The 24,834-nt window shown below is 49.0% G+C and overlaps 1 protein-coding gene across 1 annotated transcript in view; it reads right to left on the bottom strand.

Moving 5' to 3' along the window:
• Window positions 1-23,243, bottom strand: part of DNAH9 (dynein axonemal heavy chain 9) — a 335,073-nt gene extending 311,830 nt beyond the window's left edge. The window contains exons 1-6 of the mRNA XM_041771484.1: window positions 22,818-23,243; window positions 14,106-14,302; window positions 11,542-11,700; window positions 10,203-10,333; window positions 4,999-5,210; window positions 3,316-3,549 (exon numbers count right to left, since the gene is read on the bottom strand). Coding sequence (XP_041627418.1) covers window positions 3,316-3,549; window positions 4,999-5,210; window positions 10,203-10,333; window positions 11,542-11,700; window positions 14,106-14,302; window positions 22,818-23,243 — 1,359 coding nt within the window. The remainder of the gene's footprint in view (window positions 1-3,315; window positions 3,550-4,998; window positions 5,211-10,202; window positions 10,334-11,541; window positions 11,701-14,105; window positions 14,303-22,817) is intronic.
• Window positions 23,244-24,834: the final 1,591 nt, after the last annotated feature.

Below are 24,834 nucleotides of genomic sequence, written 5' to 3'. Positions count from 1 at the left end.
GTCACTAGAACAGGTTGGTGGGCAGGAGAGGTCTAACGGCTGGATAGACAGCTGTCCCCTCCCAGCCGGATCCCCCAAAGAGCCTGGGGTCCCAGGCAGGCGGCTGGCAGACTGGGTCCCATTCCTAGGAACAACTGAGCAAAGCTGAATAGGGGGGAGGGGGAGGGCTCCATCTGCGCTGTGGCCTGTGAGGCGTGGAGTCAACCGTGGGGATGATGACCAACCCCGCAAACACAGGCCCGTTTTGGAAGGAGAGGTCACGCCACCCGATCTTAAAAGAAATGTCTTCAGAATTCATTAAGGGAGAGCACAAAGCAGGCATTCATAGAGGAGAATCTCAAAAGGTCGTTGGGTAAAAGTCTGTTTTCTTTACCTTTCGACAGTGGCTGACCTTCTGCGGCTAATGGTCTCCTGCGCGGTCCCAGGCTCGGGCCTGGCTGAAAGGGAAGCCGCCCCAATTAGGCTGGGGATGAAGGCAGGCGGCAGAGGGCTGCAGATGGTAAAAGGAGCGAGGAAACTCGGTGCATATTAGGTCAGCTGATTACCTCTCTCCCTGCTAATCACCTCGCATAAAGCCTCAGCAGGAAATCATTTTGTCTCCAAGTGAATCACAGCTTTACAGCAATTTTATAATGAAAGAAATGAGGGTTCTCTCCAAGCTGCTTAGGACATTGCTCTCGGAAGGAAGAGGCTGCAGGCAGAAACACAAACAGGGGGTCTGCGGCATCTCCGTGGCCACAGCACAAAAATGAAATGTGTGGAGGGTGTGTGTGTGTGGGGGGGGGCGTGCATGCTATATGTGGGAGCATGTATGCACATGGTGTATGTGTGAGTTTGGGATGTGTATGCACGTGATATGTATGGATACAGTGTGAGCGTGTATATGCATGGGGGTGAGTGTTTGGGGTATGTGCATGTATTGTGGTGTGTATGCACATGGTGTGTGTGTGGGGGGGGGCATGAGTGTGCACTGGAGCACCCAACAGGAAGGTACAGTGAGGGACGGAATCAAGAGGCAGCTGAACCCCTCTTTAGCTCTTTGAATTTTGACTGTTCCAATTGCAAAGCTGGCATATACTTTTGGGATTCCCTTAGGAAGTCCTAAAGTCAAATAAATAAGGCCCTCTCATGGAAGGGGGGTTATAATTTGACCCAAATGACTTATTTAGAAAAAAAGATGTGGGGATCAGGTGGTAGAAATAGGGTCCCAAAGGGCAGAATCAAGCGAATGAGGGCAGAAGAAAAGCACAAGATCAGTCTGAAACCCTCTCAACACAAGGAAGGAAGCAGGACAGAGGGACAGGGACCTTCAGACTCCCTGCTGGAAAGACAACATGCCCCAAAATGGGATGCTACAAATCCCAACCACAGCTCCCTGCACCGTGTGACTGGGCAAGTGAATTTATGCGTCACACTTGGTGAGGGCATTGGTACTTAGCTCTGGCTGGAGGTAGGCTGCCAAACATGTTAGTTCTTGATTTTCCTATTCTTCCCTTCCCTCCCCTAGGGTTGGCTCTATAAGAGATCTGCTGTATCTGGCGAGGGGGAGGAGGGAGAGGAGGGGGAGCAAGGGGAGTAGAGGGAGGAGGAAGGGGAGTAGGCAAAGGGGGAGGAAGGGAGGAGAAGGGGGGAAAGGGAGGGGAGGAGAAGGGGGGGTTGGATGGTAATCTGAGAACACAATCATTCTGTGCTCAGACCTGCAGACTCCGCTCAGCAACTTCCAGCCCTGCAGCCCCGTCCTCGCCCTGCCCCCACTCTTGCTTTAGCAGGTGCCCAGAGGGAAGAGTCCATCTGCACAATAAAACTTTCTCGTGCAAAAGAGCGAAGAGAAAAGCAGTACAAATCAGAGGGGGAAAAATCCAAGGGAACCATGGAGGGGAAAAGCCAGCCCTTTTACAACATAACCCTGGACATAGCCACACAGAACGGTGAGGGTACGGATGTCATTTTACTAATGCAGCCTCGTGTTATTTGTTCATTGCCGCCACCAATGTCTCGGTGGCCACGTATTAGAACGGCAAGACGAAGAAGGTGAGATTTCTGCTAATTCTTGCTGGAGAGGAGCAGATTAATCCCATTTCAAACAGGCATTGATCACAGAAATACATGGGGCCACATGAAATATACTCCCAGAAGAAAAATAGCCCCGCAGCCTCTGCACTGAGCCGAGTAGGGGAGCAATGGGGGAGCCAGAGGGCAAGGGGATGCGTCAGAGCTAGCATTCTGGAAATGGAGATGAGAAACAGGGAGGAGGAGAGGAAATGCTAAGGCAGGGTAGGGGCAGCCATAGGAAAAGGAATAAAAATACGGGCTGAATACAGAGGTGAGGAAAACAAAACAGGAAGAATTAAAAAGAGGAAGGCAAGAAAGAAAGAAAGAAAAGAAAGAAGAAAGAAAGAAAGAAAGAAAGAAAGAAAGAAAGAAAGAAAGAAAGAAAGAAAGAAGAGAGAAGGGGAAGGGGGAGAGGTAGGAAGAAAGGATGAAGACAGAGGAGGTGGGATCTGACCTGAGAGTGGGGAGGTAAGCCAGAGCCAAGGACAGGAGACGGGGAGAGAAAGGGCAGGAGGACGTGATGTGGTGACATTCAAGCCATCCTCTAGTTAAACTGGGGCAACTGCTTTGTATGCATCCGTGCCCTTGATTCAGAAAGCAGGAGCAGCCTTGTGAGGGTAATGACTCCGGAGAGACTGGAGGCCAGCACTGCTTGTGTTTACCGACGCCCAGCAGATTAGATGCCCTAATGTTAGACTAGCTGTCTATATGCAAAGTCACATCATTAGCATGTGTGCCCGGGGCCAAGGCCCTGCCCGCAGTCCTGAGAGCCTGTGCAAGGGGGTGGTGGCCCTGATTCCACCTTGGTGGCCTGGGACCGGGCACACCTGGACCGAACAGCAGGGGGAGTGGTTGCCCCAGAGAGGAAGGGATGAGAAGAGGGGACATTTGGGCAAACCTAGAGGTCAATCGTTGTACTCCCCAGGATCTGGCAAAGGATTGAAAGGGTGCCTCTTGTAAGATCGGCTTCTGGCTTTCTCGATTATTCCGTTTTCTCTGTCTCCATGCCCTCCCCCGCTCCTTTCTGTGGAGAAGTCCTACCGGAGTTTCAAAATTTATTTCCTCGTGCGCTCCCCACTTTCTCAGAGCCCCTCTGGGGTAGGGAGCCCCTCTTTCCTCCTCTACCAGGTCACACACAGATTTCGCTTTTATCGTGGCATTTAATAGAAACCCCCTACCCAGTGACATTTCCTGATTCAGTGTCTGTCCACCCCCGGGTCTCCCCCATTCATCCCCCTCATTGCTTACTCCCGCAGCACCCACCTGCACCATGACCAGCCGCCCCAGGAAGCCATCCAATCGCACAAAGACCAAAGCCGACTGGAAATCCCACTCCTGGACTTCCTGGTTCTCTTTAAAGTAAGTATGCAGATTCTCCCTCCTGTCCTGGAACACCTGCTTGAAGAAGTTTAACGTGTCCATCGCCACTTGCAGTTTTCTCTGGCTCTCCTCCACCTCGCCTCTCAGGAGGCCCTCTGGGCTGAGATAATTAGACGCCTACAGAGCAAACAGATTATGGGCGTTTAGCAGGCATGGGTGCAGGACACCCTACGATTTCTGTCCATCCCACCTCTTCCCCCCCAACTCCAAACTGAAAAATTGTCCAAGCAGCACTTTTCAGAAGCATACTGTAGGAAACCCCTGAATTCGCCCTCAGTTCCACAGGTGGGCTGGGACCTGGGCTTGAGCTGAACTGTCCAGGACTGGCCCGGAGGTGACCTTGGTTGGGCCGGCTGGGGCTGGGTATGCATTCTTTCTACAGTAAAGTAATTCAAAAGCAAGAATTCTTTGAACCTGTCCCCAAGAGCCTTGACCCTAGAAGGTTATGAAGCTGAAGCTTCACGGCAGCTGCCGTCACCACCACAGGTCGGGCAGAAATAACACATCCTGGTGACATTACCTGAGGCCTTCCTGTCAGCCAGGGTGGAGCCAGCCTTACTTTGGGCTTTTGAGGTACACAAACCATAAGTTATCTTTTTGCTGTTGCTACTTTGGGTTGGATTTTCTTATCCTTTCATCCATAAGAGTCTTGGCTGACAAACACGCAGTGATGGAAGGGTGCTGGTCTAGGAGTCACACAGCTGGTTTGGGTGATCCTTGGTGACTCAGTTAACCTCCTCGAGCCTTAGCTCACATCTTTAAATATTAATAATGAATTAATAAGGCTCTCCCTGCCCATCTCACAGGGTTCATCTGAAAGTGGCCAAGATCTTGAATGTCACAGGCTACAATGTGCTCCAATAGAGGTTAGTTGTTACCAATCACTCTTTATATATGTTCATTGTTTTCTGAGGGTCACAGCTTCTTAGAGGTAATTGAAGCTAATTTAGGAGGCAGATTCCCCCAAGCCTCACTAAGGTCCCTAGTTCTGTTTACAGATAGACCCCTTGAGGTTTATGCTGTGCTGGCTGGAGTTGCAACAGAGTCCCTAAGAAGGAGGAGGGTGAAGTGTGTGGTCCAAGAAGCTGTCTCTGTGTAGCTCACAGTCACAGACTAGCACGTGGAGGGCATGAGCACATTGGTTGCAGCCAGCCAGCTTTTGAGATAGGTCCTCTTCTTTTTTGCCATTACACAGAGCAGATGAGTAACCTGCCCAGGCACACACAGCTAACAGGTGGTGATGCAGAATTTGGCACCAAGGACGCCTGGCCCTAGAGGCAGCATTCTTAGCTATTGGGCTTTGCCACCGACCGTGGGCACAGATCACAGAGGTTGAAACCCACCACACCCATCCTTTGCCTGACCCTGGGTCGTGGGCAAAGGGGAAAGGAAGACTGGTCTTCCCACGTATTCCTGCATCATTGAAAATGTCTTTGTGGCTTATTGGCAGTGACGGTAAAATAACTGAAGTGTGAGAATCCTTTGGACCATCATTATTTCCCTGCCCTGAAAAAATTACGAACCCTACCCCCTGGGGAAGGCTGCCAGGAGTCCCGGATGCCTGACCTGCTGGATGAGGAGGTTGCAGATCTCTTGAAGCAGCACGGTGAGCCGCCCCGGAGAGCGGTAGGACGCGCATGTAGCCCAGATGAGACAGACCACGTGGAGCAGAGGCTGCAGCCGTGGCTTCACCTCGGGAAACTCCAGGCTCTCGAGGATCTCCAGGTGGTGCGAGAGTGGCATCAGGTGTATTCGGATGTCCTGGGCCTCTGCCAGGGCTGGGACGAATGGCAGGGGGTCACCCTCCCTGCTTGGGGCTCATACCCACCCAGTGGAGCCCTGGTGCCTGGGAACAAAGGATCTGTGGAGCAGTGGCTATGATTTCTGGGCGGCTGAAATAATGGTCCTAGAAGCATCTCTTACAAAAGTCCTGCATCTGGACTTCTGCTTGGCTCTGCTAGCTCCAGTCAGGTGCCCGATGTGCAGAAGATCCTCTGCTGCTGCTAGGTCCGAGACCACGAAGTAGGTGACGAAGGACAAGCATTAGAGTCAGGAAGACCTGCCTTCAAATGCTGCCCCTACCATTTCCCTGTGGCAGGACCTCAGGGCATGTTCAACCTCTCTAACCTCAGAAATAGGCTGAACAGGGGCACCTGGGTGGCTCAATGGTTGAGTGTCTGCCTTTGGCTCAGGTTATAATCCCAGGGTCCTGGGATCGAGTTCCGCATAGAGCTCCCTGCAGGGAGCCTGCTTCTCCCTCTGCCTGTGTCTCTGCATCTCTCTCTGTGTGTCTCTCATGAATAAATAAATAAAATCTTTAAAAAAAATAGGCTGAACACTAATTTAAAGAGTTCTCTTGAAGGTGAACAGAATCCGTAGGCAGCTAGCATGGTGCCTGGACCAGAGCAGGTAACGTCTCTGACAAACATTTGCTAATAAAGTATCTCACTGATGAGCCCATAGTGAGGAGCAGTCACAGGGAACAGAGAGAGAGCACGGGCTGGTTACGGCAAGGTTCTACTGGTTTTCAAGCCAGGAAAAATCTGCTACCATTTCCTTTGAACACAGCCAAGGAGAAAAGAGGTGCTTTTTATAAGTTACTGTGTGGGGGCCGAGAGGGGAAAGCGGGAACCCCAGGTGTGCTGGGGACTCATTCTGCATATCAATGGAGAGGAAGCAAAACTGATCTGGAAGGAGACACATATGAAGGCTGGTTCTTTCCTGGGCAGATAATCAGGCACTATCCCATGAGACCAGATGGTCTTAGGTTACAGCATGTGGATGAAGCTCCGTGTTCATCCTAAAGGACACTCAAAATATGCGCTGTCTCGTTTCAACACGCCAGGCATTGTGCTGCTCACTAGACAATGCAAACATTGTGTGGTAGCGTCATCACTCCCACTTTACAAGTAAAGGGATCAGGGGCGCCTGGTGGCTCAGCCGGTTAAGTGTCCAACTCTTGGTTTCAGCTCAGGTCATGATCCTCGGGGGTTGTGCGATCGAACCCCCGCACCAAGCTCCCTGCTCAGCGGGGAATCTGCTTCTTCGTCTCCCTCTGCCTCTGCCCCCTCCACTTGTGTGTGTGTGTCTCTCTCTCCCTCTCTCTCTCTCCCCCTCTCAAATAAATATTTTTTAAAAATGAAGAAATCGAAACCTATGTGAGTCGGCCAGTCCTAAAAGCAAGATGACCCCAGGTTTACGGGGTTAAACCCCAGCTTAATGGCTATGGGGCTCGCTCCACCAGGAGCTTGGGATGTGTACATTTGTATTTTCTATCCCAAATGGGAAGTCGTATGCGAATCAAGTTTTTGAAAGTCAGAAAGCATGCTGAATGATGGGGGAGTGGTGAGAACACCCAGACCACTGTGTGGGGGTGGAGGATACACAGCTCCAGCAGCTGTTAATGGGCAGGTGCTGTGAGAAAGGAGGCCAAGGACATTGGGCCAGAGAAGCCTTCTCTTTATGACACTTTTTTAAAAAAGCAAACCCTCCTTTAATCATATAAATAGGCATTCCCCTGATTTTTAAAGACACAGTATTTAGGACGCCTGGGTGGCTCAGTGGTTGATCGTCTGTCTTTGACTCAGGCCATGATCCCGGGGTCCTGGGATCGAGTCCACATTGGGCTCCCTGCAGGAAGTCTGCTTCCCCCTCTGCCTGTCTCTCTCTCTCTCTCATGAATAAATAAATAAAATCTTTAAAAAGAAATAAAAAAAAATAAAGACACAGTGGTTGAGGGCTGGCTCACCCAGTCCAGGGTGCTATCTCAAACTGGCTCCTAAGGCAGGTGAAAAAAGACATGAACAAAGTTAGGGTCCCACTTCTTAAAAACTATAAATATGAACAGCCAGTTGCATGGGGATGCCAAGTGCCTTGCTGGTCATTCGTCGACAACAGGCTCTTTGGGGACAAAAGCCTTTATGACATGTAGCATTTGCCAGTTTCTGGGATATAGATATTGCCAATCTTCCCACCAGGTCTGATTTCTAGCTACCAACTGGACTTTTCTGAGCGTTGGGAGTGGGAAGTTGGTAAAAGTTGCATACAGCAGGCTCTCACAAAAAACTGCAGGCCAGTCCCAGCTGGCTCCTGCCCACCACCGGACACTGACCTACACATGTTGATTGGCAGCCAGGCTGTACTATGCCAGCCCTGCCCCCTGGGGTCCAGCAGGTCCATCTCATGCAGGGACCTATTGCTTCCCTGTGGCCCAAGGGTCTTTACTGCCTGATTCACTTCTAACCATCTTGTTCCCACACTGTTTCCTCCACCTTTTTGAACCTCCTTCTTTCCTTCCCACTGTTCTCCAATTCATGCCCACCAATCCAGGACTATATCTTTTCCTCTCCCTCTCTCCAGTCCACCAGTGAGCCAAACAACTACCCTGATCATGACCAATACGAGTAACACACATAGTGGGTCTTTCTAGGATCGAGAGAGACAGATGCTCTGAAATTAAATTAGAGATGAGAAGATCAATTACCAGCCTCTAAAATCTTTTTAAAAGCAATTTTAAGTTGTTATTTTTAAGTCTGCACCTACCCTGAGGTCAAGAGTCGCAAGGGCCACCAACTGAGCCTGCCAGGTGCCCCTCTAAGATCTTTTTATTCTCAAGAAACCTCATCAAAATTTATTTTTTTTAAAAAAAAGATTTTATATATTTATTCATGAGAGACACACAAAGAGAGGCAGAGACACAGGCAGAGGGAGAAGCAGGCTCCCTGCAGGGAGCCCAATGCGGGACTCGATACCAGGACCCTGAGATCACGCCCTGATCCAAAGGCAGAAGCTCAACCACTGAGCCACCCAGGTGCCCCATCCCAGCAAAATTTCGAACCAAGCCTTTGCCTAACTCCTGTAATCAAAATTCATTTGGGGCACCTGGGTGGCTCAGTCATTTAAGCATCTGACTCTTGACTCTTGGTTTCAGCTCAAGGTCATGATCTGAAGGTCATGAGATTAAGCCCCCCACATCTGGCTCTGTGCTCAGCAAGGAGTCTGTTTGAGATTCTCTCTCTTTCCCTCTGCCCCTCTGCCCTGCTAGCTCTTGCTCTTTCTCTCTCTCAAAAAAAATTCCTTTCCTTGCCTCATCAGAATTCAGTTATACATTTCAAGGATTTCTAATTTTACTGTAGTGTTCATCTGTTATTATTATTATGGTATTGTTTTTTTCTCATTTCTATCATAACCAGCGTAAGACTCTACTGCAAAGAGCTTTCTGAAGTCCTCCGGGGAAACCAAATCTTTTATGACTATCAATCAATGAAAATGATTACAGTCTAATCTATTAATGTGAAAAATATATTCGGGGTTCTAAATAACCAACTCGCAAATATACTTTCCCTGCATGAAGCTTTATTTCAGAGCTTCACATTCCAGCCATCTGCATGACTCCTTTATGACAGGTGTCATGCCTGCACATCCCATAATATTACTTACTTTGTGCTTCTAAGTTGACTCACATTTTAACCTGAATAAAATCATACAATGTGAAGACTTCAAATCACTACCCTGAATGGAAAGCAGGTAATATCACTTGCCAAAAACAGTCACCCTTTAACACAGTTTTAAAATATACCTGTCCATACGTCTCTCGCAGCCATCTGTCACACCAGTAGTGGTTCACACACACTTTTGGGGACACCTGTCCCATTTGAGCTGACTTATAAATTAGGAAAAACTGTTGGCTTTCCTTTGGGGCACAAAATCTCCCAGTGAAGCAATAAACAGGGACCCTAAGAGGGATTTGGTGGAGCCATACCTATGATAATGTCTTAGGCCCAAAAGGACCTCGAAGACTAGCCTGTTATGCAGATCACCTCTGTTGTTCAGGACACACCAGGAACCCCACCTGGAACCTTTATTTCTACAGCTGAGGGGTTTCCAAGCCCCACGCCATGACAAAGAGATGGTGGGGCAGGGGACCCACCAATGGGCTCTGGACGCAGGACACACCCCTCTTTCACAGAGCAAATGTACCTTGATTAGTTTTCTATTTTGAACTTACATGGAAGATTGTACTGTGAGAAAGAGTTCTGATAGGGAAAAAATGTTCGAAAAATCACTGTTTGGATTAAGCTTAAATTCCATGACATCGCAAACATCTTCAAAAGCACATTCTGACCTCCAATGCCAAGGGCTGGAGGAAGTTTGATAGGAGAAGGGAAAGAAACAAAGTGCACGGACAAGGGGAGAGGGGTGAGGGAGCCCTGGAAAAAATTTACCTACTTCTAATTATAGACTTTGTTGGCTTTGCAATTTTGACAAGGGGCTGATCTTGTCTGGGGCTCTGACGGCCAGGAAGATTGCAGTCCCATCCAAAAGCAGGAAGAGAAAAAGCAGAATGGAGCTAGAAATGGAACGGAGACTTCTCGAGGAGCTAGGACTAGAGGGGCCCAAATTCTGGAAGTGAGACTCCAGCGTGCATGGGGACAGCACACTACAGTCAATAAGGTGCTTCCACTATCTCATCCCACAGCAGCGCAGGGACACCTGTGTGGGAAGTGTGAGCACCACAGCCATGGTTACACGCTAATGCCCAGAGAGGTTAGGTGACTTTGCCAAGGTCACAAAGCACTGGCAATGCAAACTGAGTCCAAGGTAGCTGCTTTCCTGTTTCCAGACTTGGCGTTCCTGCCACCAAGCTATATGGTGTCAGGTTGGCCAGTTTGAAGAACCATGAGCTGTGGAAATCAGAGAGAGCAGATAATGCAGCACTCCATGAGAAATTCGACTCCAATGTATTTATGAACATACTTGCTGGTTCTCACCTGCTTGGACGTCTCTGAACATGGCTTGGAAAGCTGCAAAGTAGCTGCTCTGAAGCTTGTCCAGGAGCCTGGCCATGCCCCTCACTTCTATCATTCTCAGTTGATTATAAATGTATTCCAGATCCTCAGACCTACAACACCATGGAGAAGGGTGAGTCCAGATGGACCTCTGGGAACCCGGGGCATGCCGTGATGACAGAGACACTCAGACAGAGAGAGCCCTGCTTCCAGCTGCTTCCACAGAAGCTGGCTCCAGAGCCATGGAGGAGGGCATCTGTTCCCAGAACAGTGAGGGCAAAACCTGAATTGGGAAGGTTTGAGCAGGTTCAAAGGGGCAGCTCCAGGAGGTAGCAGGTAGCAGAACCCTGTTCTGACCATCTGATGGTGCAGGAGGGTGGCAGCTGGAAGTCATTAGCTTTTGCAGTAAGGTGCAGGGTGGGATGAGAGAGGTGTCAGAACACAGCTGCTGGAGATGGACCCGTAGCAGGTCAGAAGAATGGTCAGAGATGGGACCAGAGGATGGGGCATCTGGGCATGGTCCTATGACACGGACTCTCTCCATTCAACATGCAGCACGATGATAAATAGAAGAGTAGAAGCAAGGGAGAGGAAGACCAGAATCAATGGTCGGGCCTTTCTGGAATCCTGTGGGTCTGGGACACTGGGGGGGATGGGCTTTCCAGCCCTGCTAGTGATCGCCAGGGATTCAGGAAAGGCCATTCTGCTGGCAGCCCACTGCCAAGGCCCCTCTCTTCCTCTGGATCCTGACAAAAAGCGTGTGCACACAGCTTTGACTGGTCCAAGGAGGAGGGAGCAGATGAGCAGAAGCAAACCATGAAAGGGAGTTCATTAATTTTACATTGGGTTGGGCAGCCCAGGTGGCTCAGCGGTTTAGCACCACCTTCAGCCCAGGGTGTGAGCCTGGAGACCAGGATCCAGTCCCACGTCAGGCTCCCTGCATGGAGCCTACTTCTCCCTCTGCCTGTGTCTGTTCCTCTCTCTCTCTCTCTCTCTGTCTCTCTCTCTGTCTCTCTGTGTCTCATGAATAAATAAAATCTTAAAAAAAAAATTTTTTTTTAAAGTTTACATCGGGTTGAAGGAGCCTTTGAGGAAATAGCTCAAGAAAGGAGGGAAGTCTATTGAAACCCAGGGGAAGTGTGCATCCTCCAGGGCACAGGAAACCCATATTGACCTAAACAGTCAAGGCTGCCTACCCACTCCAGGGGGGACAAGGGGCACCTGGGGGTGGGACCAGATCAGGGGCTGCCCCTTACCCCCCACCTCAGGCCACTGGTCCTCTGTAAGACAGCTACACCCCAGGATCTGAGCATGCGCCTACCTGCTCTTCCAGAATTCCAACTCCACCTTAGGGGTGGGGCTCTCCCCTTGCAGAAGTGCCTGGGCCGACTCTCTCTTGAGCACCACTTGGACTTGGCGGCTCCACTGAATCACAGCCGACTCAAGGGTGTAGATGATGGACTTATCTGTGCAATCCAAGCTGTGAAAGACAATGAATCTCCTAGGATACTGGAAATAACTCCAGGTGTCCCCCAAACAAAAGTCCAAGGCTTTAAAAAATCGGTGGGAAATCTGACCTAGTCTGGGTATTCTCAACTTTTATTGGTTGACAGCCTCTAATGTGGGGGTCATAAAAAAAAATTTGGATCCTCTCTCATCAGATGTGTATACATGATTATTTCAAGGTTTGAGAATTCACCAATATCTTGGAGTCTAATCCAACTGGGCCTTTCTGTCAGTGCAGGAATACACTGGACTGCAGCACTTGGGTGGCTCTGTGGTTGAGCATGTCTTCAGCTCAGGGTATGATCCTGGAGTTCTGGGATCGAGTCCCACATTGGGCTCCCTGCAGGGAGCCTGCTTCTCCCTCTGCCTATGTCTCTGCCTCTCTCTGTGTGTTTCTTATGAATAAATAAATAAAATCTTAAAAAAAAAAAAAAAAGGAATAGGGCAGCCTGGGTGGCTCAGCGGTTTGGCGCCACCTTCAGCCCAAGGTGTGATCCTGGGGACCCAGGATCGGGTCCCATATCTGGCTCCCTCCATGGAGCCTGCTTCTCTCTCTGCCTGTATCACTCATGAATGAATAAATAAATAAAATCTTTTTTAAAATGCTTTTTAAAAAAAGGAATACACTGGACAGAAAATATTCGGGTGACCATCCACCCCTTGCTTGAGTGTCACCAATGTCAGCCAGCTTCCTACTTGATAAAGCAACGCGATCCTTAGTAGATCAACTCATCCTAGGAGAAAGCTGGTCTCCACACTGAGCCACATTGACCTGAGCCACATTGACCTCTCTGCCAATTCCCTCACTGGGTCTTAGTTCTGCCTTTTTCTTTGCATCCCTTAGTTTTTGCAGCAAGAGGAGGTAGGCTCCATCCTCCACGAGGCACAGAATCAGCTGTCTGCAGCCCATGGGTGATTTCATTATATCCTCACTTTTCCAGAAGGCGGGGGAGTCAGCATTCCCCCTCATAGAGCTTTTCAAAAATCACTAAGTGAAGAAACCTCGAGGTGTTTCAGAAGGGATTAAACATCCAGAACGCATTTTGGTGGTCTTTCCACAAAGCCTTCATGGACAGCTGTTCATGCCAAGAACCCAAGACACAAGTGACCCAGAAAGAGAATCTATCACCCGCATTTTCATGCCAGATACCCACCTTCACTTAATTTAATTAAATTCATATTTGCTGAGCGATGATACAGCAGAAGCGATTATGGAAGGTATTGAGAGGAGAAGATACCGCCCTGAAATAACGATCCAGCCTTCTGGGAAATTATCAAATTTGAACAAAGCGAGACCAACCCAGTAATGATTATATACACATACACGCTGAATGTTATTATGTTAAAATATAAAAGGAACAGGAAAAGGGTAATTTGAATTTATTTATTTCAAAAATTGAATATTTTTATTAAACCGTGTTACGTTTTCTAGTTAACTGGGAAATTGCTTCAAATTATATATGTAGCAAATTACTTCCAATAGCGAAAACTCATTATAAAGTACACTGGCATCCCATGCGTTACTTTTTCCTCAAGATCCAATCACAGCCCCTGAAAATATAAGTGATGACAGTAATACATTTGCAAAATACTGGCAATAGGCCCCCCAATAGGGTCACCTCATGCAGGAAGGTGACCTATTGCCACAGGCGCACAGATGTGCTGGACAGAAGATTAATTTATAATTATATATATATATATATTTATAATTATATATATATATATATATATATATATATATAAAATTTAGATAATACAGGCTGGTTTCAAAGAAAAGGAAAAACAAATCTCTATGGGACAGAAATAAAGCTATCTCCTCCCCTAAAAGGAGAAGAGGCTGGGGTTTTAATGCCTACCCAGGCGCAGGAGACATGGACTTCAAGTCTTGACAAAGCCAGATTTGTTTCTATTTGGGAAAAAAAAATCCCCAAGACCTGATGGAAATCTCCAGCTGCTGGGGGAACAGGGTGTGGAATCTCAGAGTTAGTTCTGTGACATTATGTGCTGCGTAAATGCTGGGAAGAGGCACGACCGTCTCCCAGGCTGGACCTGGGTCTTTGCCAAGGATGAGACACTGTCCTGATAAGCAAAATAGTGAAATCAGTGTGGCTGCTCTCGGGCCTGAAATACTTCTGTGCAGAAAAAAAGGCCACGTTGCCATGATAGCCTTCAGACACTTTGGGCAGGGGGACCGGGGCGAGTGTGGTAATCTGCAAAAAACACAGTCTGGGGATGTTGGCAGACAGAGCAGACAGTGGGCTTGTATGTGGAACAATTCGAGGTGTGGAGACGGGAACAGAAAAGTCATAAAGGAAACATGGAGATAAACCAGCATCTCCCCGTCTCAGAGGCCCAGATGGCCGGGCTGGCGCTACTTACATGGTCCCGCTGGGAGAAGCCTCAAACTCCAGTTTTGCTGCGCCCAGTGGGAGAGGAAGCAAAGTTTTCCCCTTCACTTGCTCGAGGATAACCAGGAGGTCACACTGGAGGCTGTGGGCGTGCCGCTGGACATCCTGACGGAGCACGTGGGGCCAGTCCAGGTGATTCTTCTCATTGGCCAGAATGGGGATAACCACCTGAGACAGAGGTGCATGGGCAACAAGGGTGGGCATCCTTCTTCTGACACCTTAATGAAAGACTATTGAGATAGGCCCAGATGGGGATGCCTGGGTGGCGCAGCGGTTTGGCGCCTGCCTTTGGCCCAGGGCGCGATCCTGGAGACCCGGGATCGAATCCCACATCGGGCTCCCGGTGCATGGAGCCTGCTTCTCCTTCCGCCTGTGTCTCTGCCCCTCTCTCTCTCTCTGTGACTATCATAAATAAATAAAAAATTAAAAAAAAAAAAAAAAAGAAGAAGAAAAGAAAGAAAGGCCCAGAAACCATTTTGCAGGCCCCCGTGCTGTGGGGCCTACTATTTAAAAAATATATATATATTTTATTTTATTATTTATTCATGAGAGACACAGAGAGACAGGGAGGCAGAGACACAGGCAGAGGGAGAAGCAGGCTCCACTAAGGGATCCTGACATGGGACTTGATCCCAGAACTCCAGGATCACTCCCTGGGTCGAAGGCAGGCGCCAAACCGCTGAGCCACCCAGGGATCCCCTGTGGGGCCTACTATTAAGAACCAACAGGATGTAGTGCCTTGATATCTGGTAAAATGACAGGGTCCCTGCCAGCCAGTGGATTGCCTCACACAAGCTGATCCCATCTTCCCACAGGAGCCAGTGCACTTCCACCCTCTGGATTCCACCAAGCTCATCACCCAAAGCTTCTGATGGTTAACTGCATTCCCAAGCGCATCCCCCGAGTGACACAGCACCCTCCTCTGTGCTGTGGCTATGTGTGACTTATAAACTGCTGTCAGCCTACTGTGTCCAGCGTGGTGTGCTCAGCTACTTCCAGAACTCTTGGGAGGGAGCCCCTCCCTCATTTTCAGGGTGAATAAAAGGGATTGAAACCATCGCAGGGGCTGGAGGCAAAGTATAGAACAAATGTAAGTAAGGATGCCCATCTGTCACCAGGTGGTATGACGGGGCATCCTACCTATAGGGCAAACACTAGTTGATTTTGGTCTTCTGGTATGGTTCTTCTGGGTTTTGTTTTTGTTTTTGTTTTTTTGGTGGGTTGGGGAAGTACTCATTTCTAGATCCAGATGGGGGACATGAACAAATCTGAGCCAGTGAAAGCCAGGCCAAAGTCTGTCATCTGAACTTTTTGGTGAAGAGGACTTTCTCTCTTCTCCTAGTCTGGAACAATTGTGGCCATCTTGCTACCATAGGGACCTTGGAATAGGGTCAATACAGGGAAGGGGCAGTTCCTAGATGGAGAAAGACCAAGTCCTATGACATCATTCGAGCTCTTGAATCAAGCTGCTCTTGAATCTCCTGAGCTACTTTAAATGGAGGTTTTGATCACTTGCCATTTAAAAAGTTGTAGTTAATGTAACTTACTAGGAAATGCTGCCTGTCAAATCTCACAGTTAATGGAAAGAATAGCAGGAAAAAACCCCAGGAAATGTAATAATTGAGTAAATAATGAAAATAAAGACTCATTTGACTGGTTGGGTCCTATATATGACCGAGAAGTCCATGTGGCTACAAAACAGAGCACCTGGACCCAGCAGGGGAAATCTAAGAGGTTGACTCTTGCTTGGTGATTCTGGAAACAATCGCTGAACTGAGAATTTACAAGGACAGGTGGGCAGAGAGTACAAATGAAATGTTACAAATTGAGCTCTACTCATTCGTGATAAGAAAAGATGCTCTCGGACCCAAGGCAGAAGACCTAACAGGAGAGAAAGAATGAAGAATATTCCTAGGATCTCAAAGGCAGGAGCCATTTCTTTAAAAAAAATTATTTATTTGAGAGAGAAAGAGAACAGACATGAGTGGGAGGAGCAAAGGGAGAGGGAGAGAGACTCTCAAGCAGACTCTGTGCTGAGTGCGGAGCCTGACCCTGGGCTTGACCTCGTGACCCTGAGATCATGACCTAAACTGAAACCAAGAGTCAGACACTTAACCAACTGTACCACCCAGGCGCCCCTTATCTGGTCTTTTTATAGCCACCATCCTCTGGAGGTTCTGGCATATAGGAAGAAAAAGTGGGAAGTGGGCTCAGAATGGATTTTTGAGGGCTTTGAGTGGTAGAAAAATAATGAATATGAACTATTTCTGAGACAAAAAGGTACTCATTCATTTATTCAATGAGTATTTGTTGAGCATCTACCGTGTGTTGGTGGTGCTCTAGGTGCTGTGAAGGTATATCAGTGAAGAAAACAGATAAGGATTCCTGATCTCACAAAGTTTATATTTTAGGGGAGAGTCAATAAACAAAACATTCTGCAAAAATAAATTAAAAAGGTTATGCCTGGGTGGCTCAGTGGTTGAACGTCTGCCTTTGGCTCAGGTTGTGATTCCGGAGTCCTGGAATTGAGTCCCGCATCAGGCTCCCCCCACAGGGAGCCTGCTTCTCCCTCTGCCAATGTTTCTGCCTCTCTCCGTGTTTCTCATGAAAACAAATAAGTAAAATGTTTCGAAAATATTTTAAAAAAGAAATAAATAAAGCAGGTAAGGAGGACCAAGAGTGTGGGCTGGACCGATTATAATGATAAATCAAGTGACAAGTAACATTTAAACAAAGATGGGAGGATAGGGAGAGTGCTATGCAGATCCTTGGGGGAAGTATATTGTAGATAGAAGGAACAGCCAGTGCAAAGGCTGTGAGGTGGGAGCCCTGCCTAGTGTGATCAAGGAGTACCAGGGAGGTTCATGAAACTGGAACTGGGTGAGCAAAAAGAGTAGAGGTCAGTAAAAGGGGACAAGACCACATGCAGCCTTGTCTATGGGATTTTGATTTTTTACTCGCAGATGAATGGAAATCACTTTGCGGTTCTGAGCAAAGGGAGAGAAATGGTCGGACACATTTTTTAGTAGAAGTGCTCCAGCTGATGTGCTAAGAATAGACTGTAGGGGGGCAAAAGTGAAAAGGGGGATGGGTTGGCAAGTCCATGCTATAATACAAGGACAATGGTTTGGCACCTAGGGGAATGGAGGAGATAGTAAGAGAGGGTTTGGTTCTACATACATTTTGAAGGCTTGGCCAATCGGATTCTTTTTTTTTTTTTTTAAGATTTTATTTATTTATTCATGAGAGACACAGAGAGAGAGGCAGAGACACAGGCTGAGGGAGAAGCAGGCTCCATGCAGGGAGCCTGATGTGGGACTTGATCCTGGACTCTGGGATCACACCCTGGGCTGAAGGCAGGCGCTTAACCACTAAGCCACCTAGGCATCCCTCCAATCAGTTTCTTAATGGATCGGCTGTGGGGTTGTGAGAGCAAAAAGAGGCATCAGGATGACTCCCAGGTTTGGGGCTTGAGGAAGAATGGAGCTGCCATGAACTCATGTGGGGAAGAACTGGGTAGAGTACATTCTTGAAGGGAGACCAGGAATGTGTTTTTGACACATTAGGATTTGATGCATCTGTTGGACTTCTAAATGGAGACATTGAGTAGGTAGTTGGGATTTCAGAGAAGCAAAGGCTGGAGATGACAAATGCCGTAGATGTCAGATACAGATGGTCTGTGAAACTCTGCAGGTGAATGAGCACTCCCAAGGAACTGAGGTCACATAGAGAAGGCAGGGTGTCCAAGGAGTGAGCCCAAGGGCTCTCCAAGGTGAGGGAGTTGGGAGGAAGAAGGAGTACCATCAATGGAAAGGAGGAAACCCAGAAGACTGGCGTCCTGAAAACCAAGTGAAGAAAGGGACTTCCAGGAGGAGTGGGTCATCACAAGCCCTGCTGAATGCTGTTCACAGGTCAAACAGGAAGAGGACTAGTAAAGGGTCATGCCATTTAGTCAAGTGGAAGTCACTGGCAATGCTGACAAGGTCTTTACTTTCTCTTCCATGCAATGTGGGGGTGACTGTCAGCTAAAACAGGAAAGGAAGGGGGCACAGCAGGAACAGACACATGTTCTAGACATTTTGCTGTAGAGGGGGTCACAGGAATGGGATGATGGCTGGTGGGAGGATCGGGATTTACCTAGTAGAAAAGGAAAAAAAAAAGAATATAGGAGTGAGGAAAGAATTGTTGGTATGATCTCTTTAAGGAGGTCAGAACAGACGGGATTCAGAGCCACAGTGGCAGTTTTAAGTCTTGAGGTTGCCATCAGATGACAGCAGACAGTCCACCTGTAGCAATGGATGGGATGGCAGAGCAGGATGAGTATGGATATTTGGCAGATGGGATGCAGGGAAGCATTTATGGAAGTTTTCTTCTATTATTTCCATTTTTAAAATCCAAGTAAGAAGCAAAAATGTCAGAGTGAGGCAGATAGAAATTTTGGACATTTGAGGGGGAAGAAAAGAAAGTGTGTAAAAGTGATCTAGAAAAGCAAGAAAATAATTGGAAGTTTGAGGTGTCAGCTGGGAAGCATAAAAGGCCTATTACAGGTTCAGGGTCATGAATTTTAAGTGGAGTATGTTGGTTTTTCTCAGCCCCACTGACTTCACGGATGCGGGTATATGGAACAGACAGAGGGTTGGCTTTCATCAGAAGTACGGTTTTGCCAAATGAATATGACAAAACAAGCAGAGGCCAGTGAGTCAGAAGCTTAGGCAAGGGAACGATGATGATGCACCCAAGCTGGGTGGGGGAAAGCGCATGGGTACTGAGTCAGACAGCGGGAAGGTGGCAGGATGGATGGATGGAGACCCCAGCAGGGATTGCAGTAGTGGGTCATTGTGGGGAGTGAGCTGAAAGATGAGAGTAGTGGTCAGAGAAAGAGGTGGGTGAAATTGGATCACAAGGGAGGGGGTTAGTAATATAAGGTCTGGGAATGGCCACAGGAAGGGTTGGGGAAGGGAGGGAGGGGGACAAGATCGCCAGGGGAGGAAGGTTCGAGGATCCCAGAGGCCTGCTTATTGGAAGGATCATTCATGCATCTACTGAAGTCGCCATGTGTTAAGGCAGGAGAGATGTTGGAAAGAGTCACTATGAGCCGGGGGCAGTGTCATCAGTGTATGACACAGCAATGAGGGGACAGGGTGACTTCGTCTGGTGACATATGATCCAAACTGAGGTTTTTCAACATGAATCTAGAAGCAGTAAGGGGGAGCGAGGACACCTGTCCCAGCTCCAGGCTCAGAGATGGATGGAAGGGCTGGGGGGGAAATATAGCTCTCCTCCAGGGAGAGCAGGGATGGGCAAGATGATGAGGATGGGTCAGAGAAGTGAGGACACTTTCAAATAGGAAGTCAAGTGACAATAATTCCTGTCCCTTAGGGCATGCCTACAACCTAGTACACTATTGCAGGTGTCCTAATATATTATTTCTAAATTTCATGACACTCCTGCAAGATAGTTAGACCCTGACCCCAGAGGTCACATGACACATGCATTTTATAGAACCAGGATTCAAACCCAGGCCCATCAGATCCCACGTCCCATGCTCCCTCTCTAAATACACAGAATTTCAAAATAGCATCCAAGTCTCAGAGCTCAAAGAAAGTAACCTGGCAGCAGTGAGTGGTGTGGCTGGGAGGACGAAGACAGGCAGCAGGGAACTACTTACTAAGTTCTGTCAATTCCGAGAAACATTTCTTGGATGCATTTTTTTTTTTTAAGACACTGTACTAGGGTAACAAAATGATGCTGAAATTTATAGCTTTCTTCCTCTCACTGACATCAACCACCACCACCCCCAACAGTGGAGGGCTTTTCTCAGCCATGTGGGCTCCTCTGGCTTGAGTGTCACTCTGCGGGGTGTGGGAGGAAGAGGGGAGCATGCAGCCAGGGGCCAGGCTGGTCCACAGAGAGGGGAGAGTGGGCAGGAAGGAGAGGGTAGGAGGGGCTTAGGGGATGGGAGGTGAACAGGGAACTGAAACAGTACAGGATCAGCTTCTGGATGTGTAAGGAAGTAGATGGGATATGCTGCTACAGGCTTTGAGAAATGCTAAGGCCTGAAGCTATTCCAAAAATAATTTTTGGGGTCCCTGGATGGTTCAGTCAGTTGAGCATCTGACTCTCGGTTTCAGCTCAGATCATAATCCCAGGGTCCTGGGATTGAGTTCTGCATTGGGCTCCATGCTCAGAGGGAGTCTGTTTGAAATTCTCTCTAAAATAAATAAATAGGGGATCCCTGGGTGGCGCAGCGGTTTGGCGCCTGCCTTTGGCCCGGGGCGCGATCCTGGAGACCCGGGATCGAATCCCACATCAGGCTCCCGGTGCATGGAGCCTGCTTCTTCCTCCGCCTGTGTCTTTGCCTCTCTCTCTCTCTCTGTGACTATCATAAATAAATAAATTAAAAAAAATAAATAAAATAAATAAGTAAATCTTAAAAAAAATATAAGTGTACCGTGTACCTCAGCTTCCTAGTTTCTCAGGCCTGTGGATTACTCTGTTAATGAATGCTCCTTCCTTCTTTCCATCCTCCCTCTCTTTTTAGCAGAAATGGTAGCATACTAGACTATAGTGCTGCACCTTAAAAAAAAAATTATCTTAAATGGCAGCACTATTTACAACAGCCAAGAGGTGAAAGCAACCTACACATCCATCCATGAATGAGTGGATAAAGAAAGGGCGGTGTATATGTACAGTGGAATAGTACTCAGCCTTAAGAAGGAAAATAATTCTGTCACATGCTACAATCGTGAATGAACCTCGAGGACATCATGCTAAATGAAATAAGGCAGTTACAATAAGACACATATTGCATGATTCCATTTATATGAGGTATGCAGAGCTATCGAGTTCATAGGAACAGAAAGTGGAATCATGGGTGCTGGGGCCTCAGGAAAGGCAGAGTGAGGGAATTGTTTGGTGGGTATAGACTAAGTCATGCAGGATGGTGGGAGTTCCTGGGGATTTGCTGACCAACAGTGTGTGTGGTTGGATATATTGTACTGTACACTTGGAAATTATTGGGAGAGTGAATTTTATCTCCTGTGGGTTTTTATTTGCCACAATAAATACAAATTAACTTAAGAACTCGTTCCATAGCAATCATTCCTTTTAACTATAGATAGACCCTAATTCATTCACCCAGTCCTCGATAGATAAACATTTAATTTGTTTCCAGTCTCTTTTGATACACCCATGAAAATTCTGGAGCACTTGAGAGTTTGAACTATTTCAAAATTACTTTGGCTTGCTGGATACATTTCCTTGGTGGGACACAACTCTGAGATGGGCCCGCTGTCCCCGACACGTACTAAGTGTAGTTCCACACCCAAACCTTTGTGCAATCTGCTCCCAGTGCCTTGAAAGTTACCTTGATGTCTATGTCCCCTGATCCTTCCTCTTGTTCAGGAGCCGGTTCAACACTGGCTCTCCAACCACACACATGTCTCTCCTCTGAATACAATGGCACTTCCTTCTATCATCATCATTCATGCGCGGGATTTGATCCAAGCTTGCACCTCTGCAGTGATGGTGTTCAGACGATGCACGGCAGTAAAGCCATTCCGGTTGTTAAAAAGATTGAAATACATCCCTGTCTCCTGAGAAACCTGGCTTCTCGGGGCCCCTCCAAGGGGTGACTGTCATGCATGCCCCTTCCCTGAAATTCTCCCTCTCCAGAGCTTTCTGATAAAGCATATCTGGCCCAGCAGAGAGCCTAAGGACCTAGCTCCAGTAATGCAGCCAAGTTCATGTGAGTTCTAGCTCCACCCCAGTCACAGGAATTTTAAATATTTATAAAAAGAGGATTAACTGCATGGGTGGGATCTCATCTTCTCTTTGTTTGGTATTCCTGAGAGCCTCTATCACACAAAGTATCATATAACTGGTACCCCATTAGTATTCGTTTTACAAGCTGCAGGATCCAGTGCATCAAGCCTCCAGAAACACACACACTCAATTTACAGGGAAGTTTACTCCCAGTCCAGAAAGTTCTAAATGTCCCAAGAATCTTGCCTCTGCAGAGCACCCTCTCTGAAACCTCCTGTACTCTCCAAGCTCTGGCTGCGGTGTTCTAGAAGGATGTATAACCCACGTCTCCGGAGACCTTCCTCCCTGAGCTCCCGGTGGACGGCTCCAAACGCCTGTTGGACATTTCCAGCCGGATGCCCCAACTTCTCATCTTGGCACAGGGCTGACAACTGGGTTCACGGATGTGTGGTTTAGGAATGAGATGAAATCAAAACCAAACCCCCTTCGCCTTTGAGTCCCCTCTGTGGGTAGGCACTGCGTGTCGATGGCCTTTCACCTCCGCTGCCTTACTCACCCCACTGAGATGCCCTGTTGTTCGCCACGACCTGTCTTCCCTAGTCCCGGCCCACAGAGGGGGTTAAGAGATACTGCGCCTTAAAAGGTGGTCAGGATCCAGCAGGCAACTTCAGTCTGGCCTCCCCCTGACTTTGGCTTGTGCCCAGACCAGGACTGACACAAGCCTGAGCCCCTCCGCAGCTTGCTCCAGCTCCCTCGCACTTCTCAGGGGTGCCCGGGCTTCCTCCGCATCCCCTCCGGCCGTGCCCCGCCCCCGGCCCCGCCCCCGGCCCCGCCCCCTCGGCCACACACCCCTCCCTACCCCGCCCCCCCAGCTCCCGCCCGCTCCCGGGCCGCGGGGTCACCCGCCCCCCCAGCTCACCTCGGAGAACATCGCGGCCAGGTGCTGCAGGGGGGCGGCGGGCAGGTCCCCGCACAGCACGGCGCCGCGGAGGCTGCGGGGCCCCGGCGGCTCGGGCCCGGTGCGCAGGAAGAAGAGCCCCTTGGCGCGAGGCGGGCCGGCCTCGGGCCCCGTGTCCAGCCCGGGCCGCACCGCCAGGCCCCCGGGCCCGGGCCGCACCACCAGCAGCAGCGGCGGCCGCGGGTCCCCCGCAGCCTCGCGGCCCAGGAAGGCGTGCAGCAGCCGCTCCGCCTCGGACGTGCCCGCGCAGCGCTCCCAGACTCCGGCGGCCGGCCGCAGGCTCCGGGCCACGTAGGCCCCCAGGAGTCGCAGGCGCGGGTCGGCGGCGCCGCGCTCCGGGTCGCCGCTCTCGGCAGCCCGCGCCGCCCGCTCCTCCGCGCCCGGCATCGCGCGCCGACTCCCGCCGACGCCGCCGTTTCCCTGGCGACGCGGACGCGGCCGGGACTCCGCCTCCGCTCCCCTCCTATTGGGCAAGAGACTCCTGGCCCCGCCCCCTCGCGGCCGCACGGTAGGAGAGCGACGCCGAGGCCAGGGGGCGGGGTCGCGTCGCTGTTGCTAGGAAACGGGCCGCGGCTCCTATTAGATGCCGGGTGTCTGGGCTTCCAGGGGCTCACCCGGGACCCTCCGGGACAATCGATGGTTTATTGACGGGTGCGTGGAGGGCAGCGCGAGGGTGTGAATGCTGCTAAGGGCCTTGCTGCCGAAGGTCAGATTAAATTCCTCAGAGGACTCCAGACGCTGAAAATATGATGGTTCTCCCACCTACTCCCCAAATTGTGCAATTCACACTTGAAAACAGAATCAAATCGTAAAACAGACGTAAACGGATTCAGGGAAGTTTTGTTGCTTTTCTGTGGGAACTTCAGTACTTTAAAAGGCCGTGGATGGGGCTACCGAGCATTTTGAAATATGCTGGTGTGGCCGAAGAACTGAGTTTTCTTTCTTTCTTTTTTTTTAATAATAAATTTATTTTTTATTGGTGTTCAATTTGCCAACATACAGAATAACACCCAGTGCTCATCCCGTCAAGTGCCCCCCTCAGTGCCCGCCACCCAGTCACCCCCACCCCCGCCCTCCTCCCCTTCCACCACTCCTAGTTCATTTCAGAGTCAGGAGTCTTTCATAGAACTGAGTTTTCTATTTAATTTACTATTTACTATTAAATTATAGTTTAGTTTTAGCTCAGTTTCAGAATTAACATATCCATAATTTAAAAAGGGGGGGGGGGGCAGCCCCGGTGGCCCACCTGTTTGGCGCCGCCTTTGGCCAGGGGTGTGATCCTGGAGTCGCGGGATCGACTCCCACGTCAGGCTCCCGGCGTGGAGCCTGCTTCTCCCTCTGCCTGTGCCTCTCTCTCTCTCTCTCTCTCTCTCTCTCTCTCTCTCATGAATAAATAAATAAAATCTTTAAAAGATAATAAATAAAAATAAATAAAAGGTGGGCAGCCCTGGTGGCTCAGCGGTTTAGCGCCGCCTTCAGCCCAGGGTGCGATCCTGGAGACGCGGAATCGAGTCCCACGTCGGGCTCCCGGCGTGGAGCCTGTTTCTCCCTCTGCCTGTGTCTCTGATGAATAAATAAATAAAATCTTTTTTTAAAAAAAAGGTTTTTTTTTGTTTTTGTTTTTGTTTTTAGTGTCCTGTTTTGTTCCTGCCTTTAGTGTGTGCTCAATCTGACACATGGGGACTCAAACTCTGAGATTACTGTGATTTCCATGAGTATGGCTCCAATCAATTCTTAGATGCATGAAAGTGTGTTTATTTATTTTTTAAATATTTATTTATTCATGAGAGATACATAGAAAGAGGCAGAGACATAGACAGAGGGGGAAGCAGGCTCTCCGCAGGGAGCCCAATGCGGGACTCCATCCCAGGACCCCGGGATCACAACCTGAGCCAAACGCAGATGCTCAACCACTGAGTCACTCAGGACTCCCTAAAATTGCTTTTAAATATGCAGAATGTTCAGAGTCTGTGAGATA

Source organism: Vulpes lagopus, chromosome 10, assembly GCF_018345385.1.
Source record: "Vulpes lagopus strain Blue_001 chromosome 10, ASM1834538v1, whole genome shotgun sequence".
In the NCBI taxonomy this organism is placed as follows: Eukaryota; Metazoa; Chordata; class Mammalia; order Carnivora; family Canidae; genus Vulpes; species Vulpes lagopus.
Note: the sequence above shows the minus strand (reverse complement) of the source record. Positions and strands in the feature narration are given on the sequence as shown.